This window comes from Crocodylus siamensis, chromosome 3 (genome assembly GCF_052110815.1).
Source record: "Crocodylus siamensis isolate JL-2025a chromosome 3, ASM5211081v1, whole genome shotgun sequence".
In the NCBI taxonomy this organism is placed as follows: domain Eukaryota; kingdom Metazoa; phylum Chordata; order Crocodylia; family Crocodylidae; genus Crocodylus; species Crocodylus siamensis.
The window spans coordinates 110,458,363-110,477,293 of NC_143397.1; the positions used below are offsets into that span (position 1 = coordinate 110,458,363).

At 46.5% G+C, this 18,931-nt stretch overlaps 1 protein-coding gene across 4 annotated transcripts in view; it reads right to left on the reverse strand.

The window, feature by feature from the left end:
* PIGG (phosphatidylinositol glycan anchor biosynthesis class G (EMM blood group)) overlaps nt 1-18,931 on the reverse strand; it is a 184,460-nt gene that overhangs the window by 127,370 nt on the left and 38,159 nt on the right. For all 4 annotated transcript variants that reach the window (XM_090038961.1, XM_090038962.1, XM_090038958.1 and 1 more), the window contains one exon: nt 9,793-10,005. In XM_090038961.1, coding sequence (XP_089895087.1) covers nt 9,793-10,005 — 213 coding nt within the window. The remainder of the gene's footprint in view (nt 1-9,792; nt 10,006-18,931) is intronic.

Genomic DNA, 18,931 nt, shown 5'->3' on the forward strand with positions numbered 1-18,931 from the left:
CATAATTTACACTGCAAAATGCAGCTTTCTTTGACTTTTAATTATTGCTTGATTTTCAAAGGGACATCTGCTTTAGTTCTGAGGCCAATCTCTAATGGAAAGGACAATATGAAAAACCTGGAATGCCTTCACCAGTGCTACATCCGGAAGATCCTTGGCCTAAAATGGAAGGACTGTCACACAAATGCCAATGTCCTCACCAATGCTAACACCACTCATATGGAAGTGTTGATTATTCAACATCCATTGCAGTGGACAGGGCATTGTGTGTGCATGCCTGATGTATGTTTACCAAAACAACTGCTATACTCCCAACTTAGCCAAAGACAAAGGACACAGTGGGGCCAGAGGAAATGCTTCAAGAACACCCTCAAGGCAAATATTAAGCATGGCACTGTCATCACAAATTGGGAAAAACTAGCCTGGAACAGGGCTACATAGTGAGGTCTTATGAGAGAAGGTACATTTTACTTTAAGAAAAACTGTCTCATCATGGAGACAGAAAAACAACAGAAATGGAAGGAAAAGAAAGAAGACTAAGAAATATATGGTCCAACCCCCTGCTTTAACCACCACTTGTGGCATCTGCCTTCACAGCCATCAACAGACTCATCCACAACCCTTTACTTGTCCCATGGGAGGGATCATCCTCGATCACAAGGGATTGCGGACAACGATGGCATCTGGGTTCTGAGTCCTTGAGGGGGCAAATACCTTCCTACATGTTTTGATGTATGACTGTACTATTCTCTGTCTTAGGGTTAAAAAGTTCTTGATTTTGAACTGCTAGCTTTGAATCCTTTCCAGTAGCTTACAAATTGCAGTGAGTCTGTTTCTCAACAATCTGCTTGGCATCCTTAAAAGATGTGACTTGAGAACTATTGCAACCATCCATCCAATTCTTAAAACACAGGGTACAATGGGAAGATAAAAAGGAACATTCTCTATAGAGACTTGCTATATAAAAATGTTCCTTTTGCCTTTATGATCATGCTGAAGATTTTGTTTGAAGAAATAAAGTATAGGTTTTCTTAGGAAGTTCTACAACAGGTTTTTCCCTTAGCTGCTTCTTTAAATGCTTTGGTGTTGGCAGTGACAAACAATTTGCTGTGTTGGCTTTGACTGCAGAACCCAAAACTAATCGGCATTCTCAGCTACCAATATCATCAAAAGTTTCCCCAAATTTCCCTTGAAGGAGGAAGCCCTGTGTTCTGGTTCCTTTTGCTATGGTGCACTACAAAGAAGTTGTACTTTAAGGAGGCCCTTTCATAGGAGCAGGAGCAAGCCATCCCAATGTGACAGAAGGATGGGAAGTGCAATAGAAGACTGCTAAAATCTCTTCAATGAGTTGAAACTCAAAAGGAAATCCTACAAGAAATGAAAACTTGGTCATACTAGGGAAGAGTATAAGAATATCACACAGGTATGCAGGGAGAAAATTAGAGGCCAATGTATTATTTGACATGCACCTGGCAAGGGACATTAAAGGTACTAAAAAGATTCAAGTATGTCAGAAACAAGAGGAAGACCAAAGAAACCACAGGTCACTTATGGAATGCAGAAAGCAATCTAGCTGCAGATGCTGCAAAGAAAGCTAAATAATTTAATGCATTTTTTACTTCAGTCCTTGTAATTTGGTAGCTGCCCCTATTTGCAAGTGCAGTTGACAGAAAAGATAGGAAAGGAGACAAACAGCCTAGAGGAGTAGAAGAACAGGTTAGGGATTACTTAGAGAAGCTAGCTGTGCTCAAGTCAGCAGGGGCAGATAGGATGTACCCTAGGGTACTGAAGGAATTGGCCATGGTAATTTCTAAGCCATTAACTATCCTTTTTAAGAACTCATGGAGGTTGGGTGAAAAGGCCACATACAGTACCCATCTTAAAGAATGGCAAGGAGGTAGATCCTGAAAATTATAAACCAGCCAGTCTGATCTTGATACCTAACAAGATCATGGGGCAGATCCTCAAGAAATTTGTTGTGAAGAACCTTGACAACAAGGTTATCAAGAATAGCCAGCATGGATTCACCAGGAGCACATCATGCCTGACCAACCTAATTTCCTTCTATGACAACTCAACAGACTCCGTAGATGTGGAGAATAGTAAAGGATGTGGCATACCTTGACTTCAGCAATACTTCTGACACTGTCTCCCAAAATATTCTCATTGACAAGCTAAGGAAATAAAGACTAAATGAAAGTACAGTAGGGTGGATATATAACCGTTTGGATCACCATGATCAACAAATAGCTCTCAGTGGCCCAATGTCTAGTTGAGAGGAAGTACCAAATGCAGTTCCCCCCAGGTCCCATATTGTTCAACATCTTTAGTTCGATCCTCCAAATCATTAATTAAGATATACTTCACAAATCTGAATTTAACACCAACTTGGGTGGAACTGCAGACACTTTGAAGAACAGGGCTAAAATCCAGAATGGCCTGGACAGACTGAAGAAATAGTCCTCAATCAATAATATGAGATTCAACAAGGACAAATGCAATGTCCTCACTTAGGACAGAATTAGGGGTACACCAATTGAGATTTTTTGGGCCAATACCGATAGCCGATTTGTAAGGAGGCATACTGGCCAATACCAATCCAATTTCTGATACACAGACCAGCAGCTTGAAGAGCAGCATCCAGCTGGTAAGTCTGTTGTGGTGGAAGGGGAGGGGGAACGGAAGGGGCATGAGAGGGCAGATCAAGGCCCCTGTACTGAGTGAGGGACTGGTGCTGGGGCAGGCACTAACCAGTTGGGGTGGGGCGGGGTGTACGATGGAGCCATGGCTTGTCCAAGGGGGGTGGGTGGCAGCTCCTGCCAGTGTGCACACCCCGGGAGGGCACGGGGAGTGCACGCCTCTGGATCTGCATCTGGGAAAGGATGGGCTGCTGCTGCAGGCTGGGGACAGGACTGGGAAGGGGGGCCTGCAACCACTCCAAAATCCATTGGAGGCCCCCAACCCCCCCTCCCGGTGCTGCCGCCACCCGCCACAAAAGCGGCACAACCCAGCCCAGCCCCCACCGGGAACAGCCCAACTCAACTCTGGCCCTAGCCCACAGTAGCAGTCTGCCCTGCCCCACACAGATCCAGGGGCACATGCCTTCCCCCACTCCCCATGTCCCCAGATGAGCCATGACTTTATCCCACCCCCCACCCACCCCAGCTAGGCAGTACCTGTCCCTGTCCCATTCCCTCCCTCACAGCGGGGGCCTTGATCTGTCCCCCCCCACACCCCTTCTACTACAACAGGCTTACCAGCTGGACGCCACTCTCCAAGCTGCCAGGCTGTGCTCCTCACTGCCTACATGCTGCACTGAAGCCGTGCGCATGCACAGGGCATTTATCCACCATGTTATAGGCCAGATCAGGCAAAAAAGCTGGTTTCTCTATATTGGTACTGATCCGATAACTGAACAATGTATCAATGCACCTCTAGACAGAATAACTGCATTAACAAATACAGACTGGGGAAACAACTAGCTAGGCTGCAGTACTACAGAGAAGGACTTGAGGATTACAGCAGACCATAAACCAAATATAAACCTAGAGTGTGCTCTTGTTGCAAAATATGCCAACGGCATACTAGATTGTATTCACAGGAGTATCACTTACAAATCAAAGGAAGTGATTCTTCTGCTTTATTCAGCATTGGTGAGGCCTCACTTGGAATACTGTATCTAGTGTTGGGCCCCACACTTCAAGAAGGGTATGGACAGTTTGGAAAGAATCCCAGCACAGAACAAAAATTATTAGAGGCCTGGGAAGCAAGACTTAGAAGGAACTAAAAGAACTAGGGTTATCTAGTCGCAAAAAGAGAAAATGGAAGGGGATTTGATAACAGTCTCCAGATACATAAAGAGCAATTATAGAGAAGATGGAGATGGGCTTTTCTCTGTGGCCAGTGCAGACAGGACTAGGAGCAATGGCCTCAAGCTGTAGCACTGGAAATTTAGGTTGGAGATCAGAAAGAACTTCCTAACTATGAGAGTGGTCAAGCATTGGAACAGGCTACCTACAGAAACTGTGGAATCTCCAGCCTTGGCAATTTTCAGTAGGCTGGACAGGCACTTGGCTGGATGATTTAGTTTAGGGACTACCCTGCCTCAAGCAGGTGGCTGGACTGAATGACCTTGTGAGGTCCCTTCCAGCCCTACTTTCCTATGATCCTATGGTTATTTCTGTTTTCTAAATTAATAAAATCAAATATAACACTGCTGGGAGCAAAAACAAGGATACCAGATTCTGTAACCTAACAGTTACAGAACTCTACCACCTGAACTTTTATACATTTTACATTAGACAGGTTTTTTGGCAGCAGATATTGAACTACAGAACTTGACCTTCTCTGGGGATCATCTTCCTCCCTGGGCCACAGAGCCAAGCCTTCTGGTTTTTAATCTGGCCCTCTGACTTCTTCAGTTTTGGCTGCTCAGTGGCATAGCTTCAAGAAACAGGTTGGAAAATGTACCCACACAACTTTTTTGTACCCTAGTTCACTCTCCTGGGAGATGGCACATACAAGTTCAAAACTCTCAGGCGAAAGAAATCCTAGAATTCCTATCTCCCATTTCCTGGGCAAATGCTAGGCTACTGGGAAAAAAGTGGGTGCCCCACTTCTCTTACCCTTCCCCATTATGTTCAGAAACCATTCAGCTGAGATCCTCAGAAGTCGGCTTACGTGTGATCTTAGTCACAAGTGAACAGACATCTAATAGACAGCAAGAGTCAAGCATATTAGCTCCAGAGAAGTGTGGGAGTTCAGATGCACAGCTGTACTTTGTGTTTGCCTACATCTAGGCAGTTCTGGATATTAATGATTCTATAGCCACCAATCTTCAGTTTCCTAAAACTAATTAAATTAATTCCCTTTTAAATATATCTTTTAGGTAAATATGAGTTTTAATTAGAATACCATTTCGGTCTCTCCCCAAGCTATGCTATCTGACAATTTGGTTACCATGGTCACTGCAGAGGGTAGACTCCTCTGCCCCATCTCTTCAGGAGTAACCCCAAGTTGTAACCTGAGCTGGATACATTCCTGAAGGAGAGAGGAAACCTGCTGCCTCTGCCTATGTGACTAGCATCACATACCTGGATGGGGGGCTTAAGCTCCCTATTGTTCTAAGCAATGCCAACATGACTGGAAGGTAAAAACCTGCTGTCTACCCAGCAACCAGTGATGAATTTAAAATTAGCTGGCTGGCAGTCAACAATTGCTGTGCTTCACTGGATCAGGTAAATGAAGTCATAAGGGAAGGACTGCCTAGGAGGAAGGGAGTAGCCATAATGAAAACTCTCAGAGAAGCTAGTCTATCTGAAGCTCTCTCTTTCTCTCTTGAAACTCATGGTCCATGAACTGCTTGCCTCCGGAGGGAATCTTCACCTGCCTCTGGATGATACTTGTGAGTAAGCTACCTGAGATCTAACTAGATATATAGCTTGCAGTAACACAGATACATAATCAAAGGCTACCATACCCCTTTGCTCTAAGGGATTTCTCTTATATTGCTCTACCCTGTACCCTATTCCAAACCTACTCCCTGTAACCAATAAAGTTCTCCTTTGTACCTAGCATGGGAGACGTATTGGGAGAGGGTCTAAATTATGCCTTGGGGTCCTTTTGGTTTGGCTAAGGGACACCACTATTTGTGCTTCTAACTGAAAGAAGCACCCAAAGTTCTTGTAGTGGGTCAAGTACCCACAAGGACTAATAGGCCTGTTTCCCAGAAGGCACAGCTCCCAGATCCATCCAGATGCTGAGTGGTGGCAACGTTACCCCCATGCTTGCAGGTGTCCTCCAGGAAGGGGTCGGCCGGACATGAAGTACCCCCCAGGGAGGCACTCGGAGCCTGGAAAGTGGTCAGGCTCAGTGAGGTGGGTGGCTCAACGTAGAAGCACCCCCTACTGGTCCACCACACACCATGCCTCAATATTCATGTCCCCCAAGGAGGCAACCATACAGGCAAGCCCTGTACTAATAATACTGTACCTCTTTCTACTCAAGCATTAGTCCTAATCACTTCTGTGCAAAATGCTAGCTTCTTGTTCTGGACTAATCCTACAAAGGAATGTGTTGGTGTGTACAGCACAGGGATTGGCAACCTAAGACCTGAGGACCAGATCCCTCTTACAGAGCCATTTGACCCAGCCACAGACATTGGATTAGGTGGCATTCAGCAGCAGAGGGCTTCAGCAGCAGCCACTTTCCCCATGCTAACACAGGGAGAAGTGGCAGCAAAGACAGCTTTCCCTGTACAGCCACGGGAAAAAGCAGCAGAAGGGGGAGCGTTCCCTATGCTGCTGTGGGGAAAAGCAGGAGTGGTGGCTGGGTTTTAGCACCTACCATCCTTTCTGTGACCCATATGGGGTCATTCCAGCCTGCAACTGAAAAATAGTTGTCAACCACTGATAAAGTGTATTCTTCCTGGACATTTGTTTACAGAATAGTAAGATATTACTAGAGATGCACCAATATATCGGTTGCATGTCGGATTGTCACCAATAAAAGGAAAATTAACATCATCGGCGATCAGCTTTTTTGGTCAGTGTAGCCGATAATGTCACTGATAAATGCTGCGCGCAGCCGCAGCATGCACACAGCCAGGAATGCATCCCAGCAGCTTGGAGAACAGCATCCTGCCAGTAAGTCTATGTGGGCGAAGGGGTGCAGATCAAGGCCGCCACAGTGAGGGAGGGAGGGAGGGAGGGAGGGAGGAAGTGGCAAGCGCTGCCCAGCCAGGGCAGTTAAATGCAACCCCACTGGGTGGGGGACAAAACCACAGAAGGCTCATCTGGGGGGGGAGGTGGCTCCCTGCTGCTGCATGCACCCCAAGGGAGTCACGTGCTCTCCTGGATTTGTGCACAGGGTGAGGGCAGGCTGCACACTGTAAACTTGGGGCCAGGGGCTGCACTGGCCTCTTCCTGGCAAGGGGGTTGGGCCAGGGCTGGGCTCGGGGCAGGTGGTGGCGGTGCTGGAAGGGGTGGCTACTGAGTGGGCTACAGCTACCCCAAAATTCGCCGTAGCCTCCCAGCTGCACTCTCTAGAGTTAGCATGACGTACCACTGAGTCTACTAGGACTCTGGCTTCTCTTTGGGAAACCTCAACTCCTGGCCAACCCATCCTACAATGGACCCCAAGCTTTAGGTAGCTGTTGGAACCCTATGTGTCTGTCCAATTCACATCCCCAAAACCTAACAAGATAGAGGGTCAACAGCTAGAGGCAACAGACATAGCTCTTGCTCCGTGAAACCTCGTGCCCAGGCAGAATAAGGGTTGATAACTTACAGCAGCAGGGCAATTACCTCTGAGGCTCCTAGAAAAGCTTTCTCTAGCACATCTGGGACTTGACTCCATCCTTACAAGTCTTCACTGTCGCTGCAGCAGGAAATATTAATTGGACAATAGATGCTATAACTCTAGCTCCCCCATAGCAGGACCTCTGTATTGATGATACATATTAACAAGAAACAAACATAAACATCTTTACTATCTTCCCACCCTAAGCTTTGAATATATAGCACAATGCAGTGCCATGCATAGGTAACTTAGTTCTAAATTAACTACGTGCAAGGAATATGCAAGTTGGAACAGAAGTGATAGGAGGGATAAATTTGGAGGGTGATACCAATAAGCTTTCAGGAAGCTCCATATGCTCATAGAACAATAGTCCTTGGCACAAGTGCCAAAGCAGTACTCTTAACAAAGACCCAGCTTCTACAGTCCAAAAGGATTCCCCTTATTATTGCACAGAACCTGGTGCATGAAATAGAGTAGGACAGTTGCATTACAGCAGCAACTCACCCTGGCTAATTCTCTGCTTATTAATATACTGTTTAGTCTAGGTGAAACACCACTCTGAGCGTGTCCACACTAGATGCTAACTGCCCAGTAGCCTAATAATACTGTGCAGTAACGCAACACAGCACAAACAGTGTTAATATGTTACCGCACAGTATTATTATGCTACCGAGCAGTAGCATTGTTAAAAAGACGTTCAGCGGCGCTACTCTGCAGTAACTTCGATTACCGCTTATTTAGTTAGTACTTGATTATACAAGTACTAAATTAAATGTGCAATAACATTGTGCATTAATGAATGTGTAGCTGTGCCCACTAATATGGCTATAATTGCTTGCATTTAGAGTTAGGTCAGGTATCTCTACATAGCACTATATTCTGCTGTCACCATACCTTCCATTTCATTCCTCAGCTAAAGAAACAGAGATCAAAGCTAGACGTTAAAATAAAGTTTCTTCTGCATGAAAAAAGACTGATAAACCTTAAAGTAATAAAACAAAGGATGGGAGAAACTGCCAGCTCTTTCCAACCCTGGTAGCAGAAATCCTGGCAACTTCCAGCAACACTAAACCACCCCTCAAATCCCATTTCTTCAAATGAGAGGCAATATTACTCATTTGTGCTGAGTAAAGGGAGCTGTGCAACAAAAAACTGAATTGCATTCACTAATATCTGATCCAAATATCTGATCTGGAAGGTATAGGCAAAGATGTGACAAAGGTAGAACAAGACTGCACAAGACAGGAGGAGATGTGAGGCAGTAGTTAAGGTGGTTATAGGCCCTCAAGGCCTGTGAGACCAGAAAAAGAGAAAGAAGTCCCAATATCAGTCCCTGAGCTCCCATTATTAGCCTTTTCCTGCTCCAACCATACTTATTACTATAAGATACTAAACCCAGGTTTAGTTATTATTAACTGACATGATATTAAAATACAATTAGTCTTAACCTATGCTGATCATTAAAGATCTGGTTAACATTCTGTCATCTACTCTTTGTCCATTATTATATTAAATTACAGTAATACTTTGTGGTCAAGCCATTCTATCACAATATCCATCAGGACCAGAAGCTAAGGTTTTAAGGACTCTGCTTCACTTGATAGCGCCAACACTTATTGTACCCAACTCCCTACCTCTGACCAGTCATTTATTTGTAAACTCCCGTATTAACTTCACTTTACAATCTCAGCACTAAATTTCTCAGATGAGCAGTTTACTTACTCTGTCAGGGCTCCCTCATTTCATTTGGTGCTTGCAAACTCATCTATGCCTGCTTCTATCAACCACCTTCAGCCCTCATCCGGCCTTGCTTATCTTGCTGCAAGTTCCTGACCACCACATTATTCCGACACCACTTGTCCCTCCCTCCAAATCCTTCCTTGTTCCTTTCTCTGAACATACTTATGTTACTTACACTTTTTAAAATAAATTCTATAAATGTCCTTCTGATTTTATAGGTGCCCACTGTGTATGACAATTCATACCACAGATGAAATGCTGTAAAAATCATTGAGTTGGGGCTCATGTAATGATATTTCTGAGAATCTTTTTCAACTCCTTTTCCCCGCAAACAGGTACCAAAGCATAGATTTTCTGTTACTCAGTGATTATTTAATGAGGTTTCAAAATGTTACTACATGCAGAAAAACTTGTTCCATCACAAGGCTGAAGAAATTAAGTTTGGCATTTTTCTAAATAGCAGTTTCCATACCACAGAGCTTCAGTTGCATATGAAGTTGAAATGGCTACGTACTATGAACCACTTCCTTGGTCCTACCATCTTTAGGATGGGATCCTTTATGATAAACATATACAAAACAACAAGGAATAAACAAATGAATAAGCTTAACCTCAGCATGATCTCTCAACACGTACCTGGGCTGAACTATCAGTTTGTAGTAGTTCACTGTGTTGTTGGTCCTAAAACCTCAAATTTAAGTTTCATGGATAAACATAATCCCTGTAGATGCCAAAACGATAATTTTAATTTACCTTTTTCATATGTAGGTACATTCTCTTGAAGTAGTTGACTAAGCTGAAACCCATTCAAGTGCAAGAACCTTAGTTGTTCTCTCATTGTCTTCCCTTCTATGACAGGCAATATGAGATTCCCAATGCTGTTTCTTGCGATTGGCAGACCAAGACCTATTGCCAATGTGGCAGCTAAATCAATCTGCTGCACAAGTCCTGGTTGTTTTAAGGAGCCTGGAATATGAAAAGGAATATTGACATTATAAGACTGGTCTCATTTTTTAAAAAGACAGCTTACATCGTTTCAAAATGTGTTCACATGCCCTAGAATAGATGTTCCAAACTGTGGTCCACAGAGACCTTGGCTGATAAAATGACACTGGTTCCTCTTTTTTTTCCAGTTTCTAGACTGCAGCAGAAGACAGCTATAGTTTATTAAATCCTTAACAAATATTATTCTTCAATATTAGTAAATGTTGCTACAGCAAGGATACTCAAGAGATAATCTTTGAGACTGTTTTTTATTAAGCTAAAGTCAACAGCATGAGAGCACTTGACAATCCATGTTCTAGATAAAACACTAAGAAAGTGGGGGGTAAGATTTCTTGAAATATGCACTTACAATTGCCAATTATTTTTGTAAGCATTCACAGAAAAATGAAAAATTAAAATAATGTAGATTCACAGCTTTCCAGAACCATTACATTTGCAGCAAAGACTGATTTAAGATCAGGGCCTCACTGTTATGTGCTAGATCAGTGATGTTTAATCCCCAGACCACAACCCAAATCTGGCCTGTGGAGCCATGGCATCCAGTCGGGATATAAATGATAAAGGGACAATTATATTTATCCCGCTTACTAATTACTGTTTACAATTTAATGCCCTCTGGTGGCCCTAGCCCTGACCCCAGCCCCATATGTTTTTACTGTGCACCCAGCGCTGTGTGGGCCCCAGGCCGCTGGCGAGGAGCCACAAGTGGTGGGTGGCAGGCACAACCAAGCCACTAAGGGGCACTGCCCAGCTGTGGAGCCATGGCTTCCCCTTTCCCCCATGGGCTCAGAATAGGGACCTCTCCTGTGCCTGGATCCCACCCTCACGAGAAGAGAGGGAGGAAGGTGCCAGGCCTCAGCAGCAAGGCCTAGGTAGAGCAACAGACAATGGGCTCCCTCTGCATCCCACCACATTTGTTCAACTGTGGCCTGGACCTGGACTCTTGCCCTGGGGGAATGGGGAGTCTGGTCCGATCGGAGAACCTTCTGACAGGCGTACTGGCTCAGCCTCAGGTGCCATGGCAACTGGAGCAGACGGCGCCAGGACTGAGCGATTGCCACCAGCCCCTTGCACAGTGAGTGCAGCCCCAGGGTGTCCCTGAGGGGCAGCAATGCAACAGCTCCAGCCTGGGAGGCTGCTATTGCAGCCCTAATGCTCCCCCTGGGATCCCTGCTCCACCGCCCCTCAAGAATGCCCTTGGGCTGTGCACATGGCACAAAGGGCCAGTGGCGACCCCTCAAACTCAGTGCTGCCTACTCCAGCTGCCATGGCACCTCCTCGGGCCAAGCCAGCCATGCACTCAGCCCAGCCCTAGGCCAGGCCCTGCACGGCCCCAGCACCACAGGTGGGACAGGGAAGGATGCAGCATGCCCACTTGGGGCTCTCCTGCTGGGACCAGACCTCCCCTTCCCCAAGGGTGAGCTGGGGAGAGCCTGGCTGGCAGACTGGAGGAGCCTTTCAGGTCCAAGCGCAGCAGGAAATGCAAGGAGCCTATCACCCATCTCCCATTGCCCTGCCGCTGAAAAGATGCTAGGCAGACCCACTGCAGGGCCAGAAGGTTCGCTGCTGTGGCAGGAAGGCCACAACCAAGCCCAAACAGAGGCCAGTACCTCCCTCCCTACCCATGGCAATAGGATGCAGACACAGAAAAAGTCACAGCCCCAGCCTGGGAGGGCAAGGCGAAACCACAGCACCACAGCTGGGCAGTGCCCCCTAGTGGCTCAGCTGTGCCTGTCACCCCCCACCAGTGGCCTAGCACCTGGCACACGGTAAAGACATAAGGGGCCAAGACCATTCCTGCCAGAGGTCGCTAATCAAGGTATGTGTTATTGCTTAACCAATATAATTAAGAGGTGGTTAAATGGATAATTTTTTTTAATGATATGTATATCCCTAGCATTCAGCCTGTGGGTTTCTGCAATGGTTGCAAAATTTGGCAGCAGGGGAGCAATGGAGATTCATACTGACACCCCTCCTCCGCTGGCAAATTTTCAAGCCCTGCCTGGCTGGACTGAGGCTGAGCCATGCCCCTTCTACCCATGTGGCTCAATTGGGCCCAACTAATCTCCCTTCTGCTGAATGGCCTTGTAGACACTTAGGGCACTTGCACAAGTGACATTTTTTGCACAATCAGGTCCCTGAAAGTGCTATACAGCCATGAATTAAAACATGTACAATGTAGTTGGGTAATGTACCACACCTTGTCCTGTGTGTGTTTAAGCGTGTGCTCTGAAGAAGCTGGGAGTATTGCTAGCTGAGTGATTACTGCCTGATGCCTGACAAAAGCCCTAACAAGGACACAGAGCCAGTCCAAGCCCAGCAGGGTATAAAAGGAGACTCCTTGAGTCAGGGAGTGAGTGTACAGGGGCAGCAAACAGGGCAAACTGTTTGCAGGCAGTTTGCTGGTCAATTCGCAAGTTGGTTTGCCCCCTCCACGCCCATCTTTCATGGGGAGCCCTTAAACTTGATGCAAGGAAGCAGGGAAAAAAAGAAATGGTTAGAGGATTGAGGCACACTACTTATCAGGAGAGAGTGAGGAGACTGAGCTTAGTTTAGAGAACAGAAGACTGAGAGGGGATCTAACAGCATCCTTCAAATACCTGAAGGGTAGTTTCCAAAGAGGATGGAGCAACTGTTCCCAGTGGTGGCAGAACAAGGAGCAATGGTCTCATGTTGCAGCAAGGGAAGTTTAGGTTAGTTTTTCTAATATCTTTTGCACTAGGTAGACAGTAAAATACTGGACAGGTTACCCAGAGAGGCTGTGGAATCTCCATCCTTGGAGGTTTTTATGATCTGGCTAGACAAAGCCTTGGCTGGAATTATATAGTTGGAGACAATCCTGGTTTGAGCAGGGGTTGGGATTAGATGACCAATGGAGGTCCCCCCCAACCCTAACTTTCTATGATTCAGTAATTTGATATAGACCTAATTAACACACACAATTTTATTTCAACTTACTTAATGTCGTCGCAGCTTCAGCAAAACTCTTACACTACCAAATTACTTAATGTCACGTACAAAAACCTCTGGTGGAAAAAGCTAAGGATCAAATGTGGCCTGAAAAGCCTTCTGTGCAAGAGTCGCTCAGTGGTGGAGAGCCGTAGATTGAAGTGACCAAAAAGGATTTTGTTTGGAAATCCCAAATAAACCTCAGCCCTTTCTTTGGTGCTGATTACTTAGCAAAGAAGCCTGGAGAGCTCTCAGTTACCATGCTGGAATGCAAAAACCAAGCTCAAGGTCAGGCACCATCTTGCCCAGAATTAGTCGGAAGATCCACCAGTCAGGGAGTTGTGTGGTTTGTGGGGACCCAAAGGAGGTTTTCCCCATAATCCCAGCCCAAAATAAGCATGTGGATATTGACGGGTGGGTGGAAGGCTGGCACTCAAAAACTGAGCAGCAGGTCAAGCAGAGACCTGCCCAGACTTCTTCCAGAGAGGTGCTTGGTGATAGAGAGGAGTGTTTTGGGGTAATCCAGAAAGGATTTTGCCCAATAATTCCAGCCCACATTCAGCTCCTTATTCATAGAAACAGACACAACACACGTATGGGGGGCTGTCAGTTGGCAGGATGGCACGCAAAAACAATCAAGCTCTGAATCAGGCAGTACCCTGCCCAGACTTCTTCCAGAGAATCCCCTGGTGACAGAGATGTGTGTCTTGGGGTGATCCAAAAAGGATTTTCACCCATAGCCCAAGCCACAAATCATTTCATTCAGTTCTACGTAAATAGTACGCTGCTCTGGAGGGCAAAAATTGACAGGGTGACATGCAAAAACAGAGATTCAGGCCAGGCAAGGGCCTCCCACAATTCTTGAGGAAAAGTCTCCAGGTGGTAGTTATGTGTATTCTGGGCTGATTTGAAGAATATTTTACCCAATAATCCTGCCCAAATTCAGATGCAAATTTGGGGCTAAGTACAGGCACATAGGCCTGGGGCCTGTCAAGTTGGCACTTGCAAACCAAGCATAGAGTCGGGCAGGATTCTGCCCAGGCTTCTTGGGGAGACTCCTCTGATGACAAAGATATGCAGTCTGGGGTGACCCAAGAAGATTTTCCAACTATAATACCAGCCCAAACCCAACCAGTTGTTCAGGCCTCAGGGCCTGTGAGTTGGCAGCATGGCATTCACATATTGAGCTTCAGGTTGGGCAAAGAAGCCTGGGCAGAGTTCTGCAAGAATCCCCAGATGCCAGAAATGTGAGGTCTGGGATGGCCTGAAAAGGATTTCCACCTGCAACACCATCCCAAATCCAGCTCTTTACTCAGGCCCAAGGGCCTGTGAGCAGCAGCCTGGCACTCGCAAACCAAGCTTTGGGTCGGGCAAGACTCTACCCAGGCTTCTTCAGGAGAATCTCCCAATGGCAGAGGTATGCATTTTGGGGTGATCAGAAGAGAATTTCCACCAGTAATCCCAGCCCCCACAGTTTCTTATTCAGTGCTATATACATAGTGCACGTCTGGGCGACCATCAGCAGGCAGGCAGGCTGTGAGTGAGCAGCTTGGCACTCAGAAACAGAAGTTCAGATTAGGCAGGACTCTGCCCAGGCTTCTTTGGAAGACTTCCCCAATGGTAGAATCTTGTGCTTCAGGGTGACCCAAAAGGATTTCCACCCATAATCCCAGCCCAAACCCAACTCATTATTCAGGCCTGTCACAGTTGTCAGGGTAGCACTCACAAACCAAGCTTTGGAAGTCCTCCATTCGCTAGACCTTGTGTTTTGGGGTTATCCAAAAAAGATTTCCAGCCACAATCTCAACCGAAATCCAGTTCCTCATCTGAGGCTAAATATGTAGCATAAAGACCTGGGGGCCCGTGAGTTGGCAGTCTGGTACTCACAAACTGAGCTTTGGGTTTAGCAGGATTCTGCCAAGGCTTCTTCAGAAGAGTCCCCTGGGAGTGGAGACATGTGCTTTGGGGTGACCTGACAAGGATTTCTACCCATAATCCTAGGTGATATCCAGATCTTTATTCAGGCCCAGGGGCCTGCAAGTTGGCAGCCTGGCACACAGAAACTGAGCTCTGGGTCAGGCAAGACTCTGCCCAGACTTCTTTGAGAGATTTTTTTGGTGGCAGTTTCTTGTGCTCTGGAGTGACCCAAAAAAGATTTTCACCCGAAGTCCTAGCCCAAACACAGTTCCTTATGTAGCATGAACTGAACTAATATAACTGATGTTAACATAGATTACGATAGTAGTGAAATACTGGATTTATAACCAAGTTAGTCTTATCCTCTAAGTAACTTGAAAACTCCATTTTGTATTCTCTTGCTTGACATAAGTGTATGACCTTTTGTGTATGAGTATGTGAAAGGGGTAAACGGTGAGAGAATGGCATAGAGACAGAAAAGGAAGATGCAACTGTTTGTGTAAGCAACAAGGCACCAAATGTGTAAGGTACCAGTAAATAAACTAATTAATAGATGGCTAAAGAATCCCTTTGAGGCCTAGGGCACAAAGGAGATAACCAAGAAGAAGAATGTGCACATCCTGCCAAATGTGCAGCAAGGACACTTCAAGGCTGAGATAGCAACTTCTACAACCAAACTGATCTCGGGCCGAGATAAGCAGAGGATGGATGAGAAACAACTGCAAAAACAGAAATTGGGTATGGAAAAACCCCGAAGTGTTGAACAAGGAATGCCAATCCCTATAAAAGAGGACTCTGGAAAATGCCAAGTTGGGTGAGCCTCTCTCTGATGCTTTCTTCAGAGCACAGATGCGTCTGTTCACCCTGCTCGAGCTGCTGTCTTCATCTTCCTCTCAGCAAGTCTCAGCTGGCCACCCGGTGCTGCCATTGAGCAACTGCTGCTGGTAACTATAACACCTGAATGGAATGGCTGTCTTGTGTATATCTGGGTGTACCAATGTGCATGATGATATGTGTCTGTTTGCATTAATGGTGTGTCTGACCTTCCCCGTCTCATTTATTTAATCAATAAAAGCGGCATTTTGCCTTGTCCCCCTTTATAAGATCTTTCTCTTGATTTGATTAAATTGAAACTATAAGTAACACTTATTTAGTGTCATACACATAGCACACAAGCCTAGACAGGGTCCCATCAGTGAGCAGACTGGCAGGCAAAAACACCAAGCTTTGGTTTGAGCAGCACCCTACTTAGGCTTATTCAGAAGTGTCCCCTGGTGACAAACGTGTGTTCTGAGGTAACCCAAACAGGATTTTGCCCCACAATCCCAGCCTAATCTCAAGTCTTTTTTCATATCTATGTACTTCATACATATTTTAAATTTTTATTAGTAAACATACATTTTTGATAGGGGCGTCAATCACAATTAACACACTAATTGATGTTCCAGTTAATTTTTGTAACAAGTTAATTGCACGCGTGGTTTTCGACCTTGTACAGGGGGGCCAATTGAGGCCTCCATGGTGAAGGAGGGAATGGGGCAGGGAAAGGGCGGGTCATGGGACAGAGCTGCAGTTCATCCAAGGATGCAGTAGGGGGATGCTCCCACCACCGCATGCACCCCCAAGGGGAGGCACAGGGGACACATGCCCCCCAGATTTGTACACGGGGCAGAGGCAAGCTGCCGCTGTGGACTGCAGCCCCAGGAGTCACGTGCTAGCTGTGCCGTGTCCCCTACCCACCCAGCAGTGGGAGGCACAGCATGGCATCACGAGGCTCCCAAGGCAAAGGCAGTGGGGCTCAGAGCCCAGCACACAGCAGCAGCCCATTTCTGCCCCATGCACAAATCCAGGGGGAATGTGCCTCCTCTGCCTCCCCCCTGGGGGTACATACAGCTGCGGGAGCAGTCCCCGCATCCCCCTGGATGAGCCGCCCACAGCTTCATCCTATAACCCGCCCCAGCCCCTGCCCCATTCCCTCCCACACCATGGGGGCCTTGATCTGCCCCTTCCCTCTTCTCCACAGACTTACCTTCTAGGTCGTGTCTGTCTGTGCCTGTGTGCGTGTCTGCCCCTCACTCCCAAGCCACAGCCTCCCCAGCCCTGTTGCTGCCCGACTCCTGACCCACAGTACCTCACATCCTGCCAAGATATGAAGGAACCCCCCCCCCAAGAGTCCAGCCCCACACACACACCCCCACAGCCTCCCACACTCCAGAAATTCCTTCCCCCCAACACACCCCAACCATACAAAGTCCCTGCATAATTCTGCATAACACTGAGTTTTCTGCACATAATTGAGTTTTTAGCTCTGTGATTAAAATTGCGATTAATTGCAACTAATTTTTTTTAATTGAGCAACTAATTGCAATCAGATTTTTTAATCGTTTGACAATCCTAAATTTTGATGATATCCTAACTCTTTAGCCTGTGTTATTCATTACTAACAACCTTTATTTGTGTAAGGATTAGCTTTGAAAAAGGAACCAGGAATAAAGAACCAGGAGTAAGGAACCAACTTCAGCCTCATGTTTTGATGATTTCTATTTATTCTTGTGGACACTTGAAATGTCACCTATAATCCCCAAATCCTTTTTGCACAGATTGCTGCTGAAGACAAGACAGTTGCGCACTGGCTAAAAATATAAGAATCTTCCAAATTTACTTACCAACCCCAGGGTTTAACAACTCTAAAATGTTATACAAGTAATACTTGAGCAGCGCACTAAATCAGACATAACTAACAAGATTACATGACAGCATAAACAAAAAAGGTTTCTCATATTAACCATAGCACATACTGTTTGCAGGTTATCAAAAATAAGATTAAATAAGGAGAGTCACTAAAATTCCAACTAAAGAGAAAAGGTATTGCAAGGGGAAACTACATACAAGTTTCAAAGTACTATAGCATCAAGAAAACTAAATCAAAGATTTACCCTACAGCAAAAGATCATTACTGGTGCAACTATCAAGTGTAACAGGGTTGCACTCCAGGGGTGGCTGTGATGTCCCTCGAGCCCCCTCCGCCCATGCCTCCTTGACCTTCTCTTGACAAGCTCCCTTTCACCTCACCTTGATGAAATGGTACTTTTAGGAAAGGGAGGCTTCCCAAGCCTGATTTCACCCTCATGACCACAGGTGTCCATGGTCATTGCCTTAAGAACCAATTATGTGGCTCTGACTGCTCCTTTGCACCACGCCCATACCTCACAGATGATATGCTGATACATGCCCTTCCTGGACTAGAGGGTCCCAGCCCCAGTCCTTGCCCCTCCTGGGCTATAGGCTCCTTAGCCCCCTCAGTCTCCAGATGTGACCTCCAGTCTCTGGACCCTCTCTCTTGGCCCTAGCCCCATTCCTAGGCCAGGTGAAACTCCTGGGCTCCTCTGCCCCACCAGTCACCAGCTGTGGCCCTGCTCAGCCTTTGGCCCCTAGGCCAGAGAAACCTTTGGGTTCCCTTGGCCTTTCTGAGGCTCAGCCCTCCTAAGCTTCAGACCTCTGGGCTCTCTGGCCCTGCTGATACTTGGCCCTCTCTCTAGGCTCTGGCTCCACACTCTGCTCTCAGGCCCTCATGCTCTGCCCTATTACAAGACTCCAGCCTTACTTCCCAGACATCTGACCCTCTCTCAGGCCTGTTGGGACCTCCTCCACCATTTAGTCCCTTCCACAAACCACTAGCATTGCTTACCACAGCTCAGATGTTACCCAGGAGCCCTGCTGCAGCCCCACTGCCAGGAGGACCTCTCCCTGAGACACTCAGGGCAAGCCTGCCTGACCAGCTCAGGCCCCAGACTTACATGGCTCAAGCCAGGCCCCCTCTGGGTCAGGTGCCTCCTTACTTGGCCCCTACCACCTGCCTGCTGCTACTCCCCCAGCTTTTCCTCTTCAAGTGACAGGCACACTAAGCACTCTGTCATGCAAAGTACAATAAACCCTGCAGAGAAAAATCCTACCAGAATGCCTGTGAATTTTTTCTGTGCTTATCAAAAATATCATGGGCCACAGCTCATCTTCAGGTGTG